Raw genomic sequence first — 3,317 nt, forward strand, 5'->3', positions numbered from 1 at the left:
TCAGCAGCATGGCGCTGGCGGTCCATAGACGTTGACCATTGAGTGGTGAGCTGGTCATCATTCCGCTCAACAAAGCGGTCAACCCAGCTCATGGAGACCTTGAACCCAGCAATATCTGAAGCGAAATTTTGTACCATCTCCCTGGTCGGTGGTAAGTGAGCTGCAGTGAGTTTTTCTATATGCTTAACAAGCTCTGCCTCCTCTTGTGGCAATAGGTTTTGTTGTGTCAAATGGGCCTCATGAACTGAACGCGTCTCCCCACGCCACTTGCGCAACAAGGTTGACCGCACAACACCATGCTTTGTAGCTATTTTGGTCCAGGGAATATCTTCTTCGGTCTCAAAAGTATCACACTCTGCAAGGGCTTCTTCTAATCCTGTCATGTTGTTGAGCTGTTGGGGTTGATAAAATGGGGTGCAAAATGCATTTGGCGCATCTGGTGATGGCGCGCATGTGCTGACTAACTACGGTAGACAAGTTTGTTGAATGCAGGTGATCAGCCCTGATTGGCTGGCCCAGCAACATCAAGAGACTTGGATCTGCAAGAAAACTAAACAAACCTGTGGGTCAAGATTGGATCAGTGGGACAAAGGGGAGCTTGTCGGTAGAATATGGCGATCCACCCAGACAACCTTAGTGGATGGCTATGCCTCAGTAGTCGTAACTCCCAGCTGTGTAGACAACGCACCTATGCACGGAAGCATACCATCAGCGGCTGCTGAATTTCATGTGAGTGCTGTTTTGAGTTTGAAGGTCGGCTGCGTTCAAAGCTGCAAGCGTCGTATCATGGCGGTGTAATGTGCATCGCTCGGGGTAGGACCATTATCGTCAAGCTGTGCGACCTGAGATAGTCCTCGGAAGATGGTAGTTGAGCCCGGGGGACAAAGCACCTGATAGATATAAGAAGTGTCGCGTGCTCAACATTGAAAGAGCATCTCAAGCATATCTGAACAACACTCGCTTTAGCAACACCTGATACTCAACGCTACGCTTACCTGCTTCACATTATCTTTTTTCATTTTTGGACACCCATACCAACTCCAAACACCGAAACATGCTCACCATGCTCACTACCAGCGCCGACGTCTGCGCTCCGGCTGTTGGGCCAGATACACTAGCTAGTCACCCAAAGCTACCAAGGCCTCGAACTTTGAAGACATTTAACCTGCCACCGCAGCAGGTCGATGAAGTCCTACTTTCGGCATCGACTCTTCTGCCGACACCGGCATCAGATATACTTGGTGGATATCCGCTCAGGATATTGATTGCTCCCTTCGGTTTCAAGGAAAGCCTTGGTCCAGAGCATGTAGCGGACGCTATTGAGGCCGGTTGCCGGAAGGTTCTGGATGAGAATTCTGTCATAATACGGAAACTTCACCTGCACGATGGCGGAGAGGGCTTTTCTCGTGCTTTTGTAGCGACTCATGGCGGCACCATCGTGAATGAGACCGTGACTGGCCCTATTGGTGTGCCTGTTCAGTCGCACCTAGGCTTCGTCCACATTGACAAAACTGCTGTTCTGGACATGGCTGCAGCTGCCGGACTTCGTCTCGTCCCCAAGGACTCACGCGACCCGATGGTGGCTACGACATATGGCGTCGGGGAGCTGATCAAGAAAGCGCTGGATGCCGGATGCACCAAGATCATCATTGATTGCGGAGGTTCAGGAACTTCAGATGGCGGCGCCGCTATGCTTCAGGCACTTGGTGTCCGTCTCCTAGATTCAGAGGGGAAGGTGCTTCCTAAGGCAGATGGAGGTCGGGCACTGTCACAATTGGACAAGATTTGTTGGTGCGGTGTTCATCCTCGACTGCGCAAAGATGCTGGTAAGTGCATTTGCCTCCTTTGTAGACAACCTCCTGACACATGTAGAGCCAAGAAGGTTCAGATTGAAGCTGTGTGCAATATCACGAATGTCCTTTGCGGACCTCGAGGCGTTGCACGAGTGTACGGTCCCCAAAAAGGTGCTACTCCGGACCAGGTGGACTTGCTCGCGGCAGCATTGGACCGATTGGTCCAAGTTTTGCAGGTCACGCTAAAGCGAGACATCTAGAATGCTCCTGGTAGCGGTGCGAGCGGAGGGCTTGGTGCTGGCTTGATGATGCTGGGCACCAGGCTGCGCGCTCGAAGCGATGCCATCAATAAGCACTTCGAGTTTGACCGCGTCTTTGAGAAGCAGTGGGACTTTGTCGTCACCGCCGAAGGAAGTTTGGACTCCCAATCGACTCAAGGCAAGATGACAACGGAGGTTGCTCGCCGAGCAAAGCGACGCGGGGCGCAAGTTGTTGCGTTGGCAGGGACCATCGGAGAAGGAGCAGACGGATGCTACGGGGCAGGTATCAAAGGCTTCACAAGCATCATGAGAGGACCACTCACGCTGGAAGAAGTAATCGTACAGACCGAGAACTTGGTGAAAGATGGTGCCGAGAAGATTGTAAGGATGATCATGGTCGGACTGGTTCTTGGTAATAGGCACCGCCGCTAGGTGCACTGCCATGACAAGACTTTCCGGGCCTTGGTACTGCCACATTGGATGTTGCGTACATGAGACACGAGATACGACTTAACAGTAGAACAGACCCATAAATGTGACTATTAAAGATGAACGAGATGGATGCGATGGCTTGCGTGATGTTTGAGGTTGAAGGAGAGCTCGTGACGATGGAAGTAACCAACCCCATCGAACCGGTCTAGTCTATGCGCATTCTGATTAACCCTGCACCCAGCCCATCCTCTGAACATGAACGCCCACATATCATTGTTGTGAATGGGAGAAAGTTACGAGTACATGTTTGAACACATGCAAAAGCCATCGAGACTTAAAGTGGCGGCCTCGAGATGACACCGGTACAGATACCAATGGCTAAGTGTCGCACTGTTGGGTGCGGATTGTTCAGAGGTGTAGAACAGTAGTATTGAGTGTTCTGAAAGGGTATGTCTTGTGTGTCTGTTTTCCCTAGGGTCTCAGCCCAGCTTATCTACAGGGACCTTACGGCACACTTACTAATACAGATCACTTTCACAACAGTGCTAGCCTGCAACACTAAGTAACAACCGCGTACCGTGTCCGTGCGCGTAATGCGCGGATTCGCGTAATGCGCCAAACCACCTTTTTGTACCCATACTTCACTGTACAATTACTCAACGCCACAATGACTATGAAATCTGCCTTTGAAGAGATAGACTCTATGATACCATGCGATAAGATCCCGTGGACAGCGCTGGCTAAAAAACATAAGGTTGTGCGCTCAACCCTGTCTCGAAAATATCGACACGAGACGCGATTGCGTGAAGAGAAGGCGATTGCACAACAAAAG

General features: G+C 50.9%; 1 protein-coding gene across 1 annotated transcript; it reads left to right on the forward strand.

Moving 5' to 3' along the window:
• Positions 1-1,063: 1,063 nt before the first annotated feature.
• Positions 1,064-2,630, forward strand: BU25DRAFT_469387 (glycerate kinase; the record flags this gene model as incomplete). The annotated part of the gene is made up of 3 exons (XM_033710754.1): positions 1,064-1,826; positions 1,875-1,981; positions 2,054-2,630. 3 exons carry the CDS (start codon positions 1,064-1,066, stop codon positions 2,483-2,485), a joined length of 1,302 nt encoding a protein of 433 aa, XP_033561246.1. The 3' UTR covers positions 2,486-2,630.
• Between the last annotated feature and the right edge of the window lie 687 nt (positions 2,631-3,317).

The sequence above is a fragment of the Macroventuria anomochaeta genome, assembly GCF_010093625.1.
Source record: "Macroventuria anomochaeta strain CBS 525.71 unplaced genomic scaffold BU25scaffold_18, whole genome shotgun sequence".
Classification (NCBI taxonomy): domain Eukaryota; kingdom Fungi; phylum Ascomycota; class Dothideomycetes; order Pleosporales; family Didymellaceae; genus Macroventuria; species Macroventuria anomochaeta.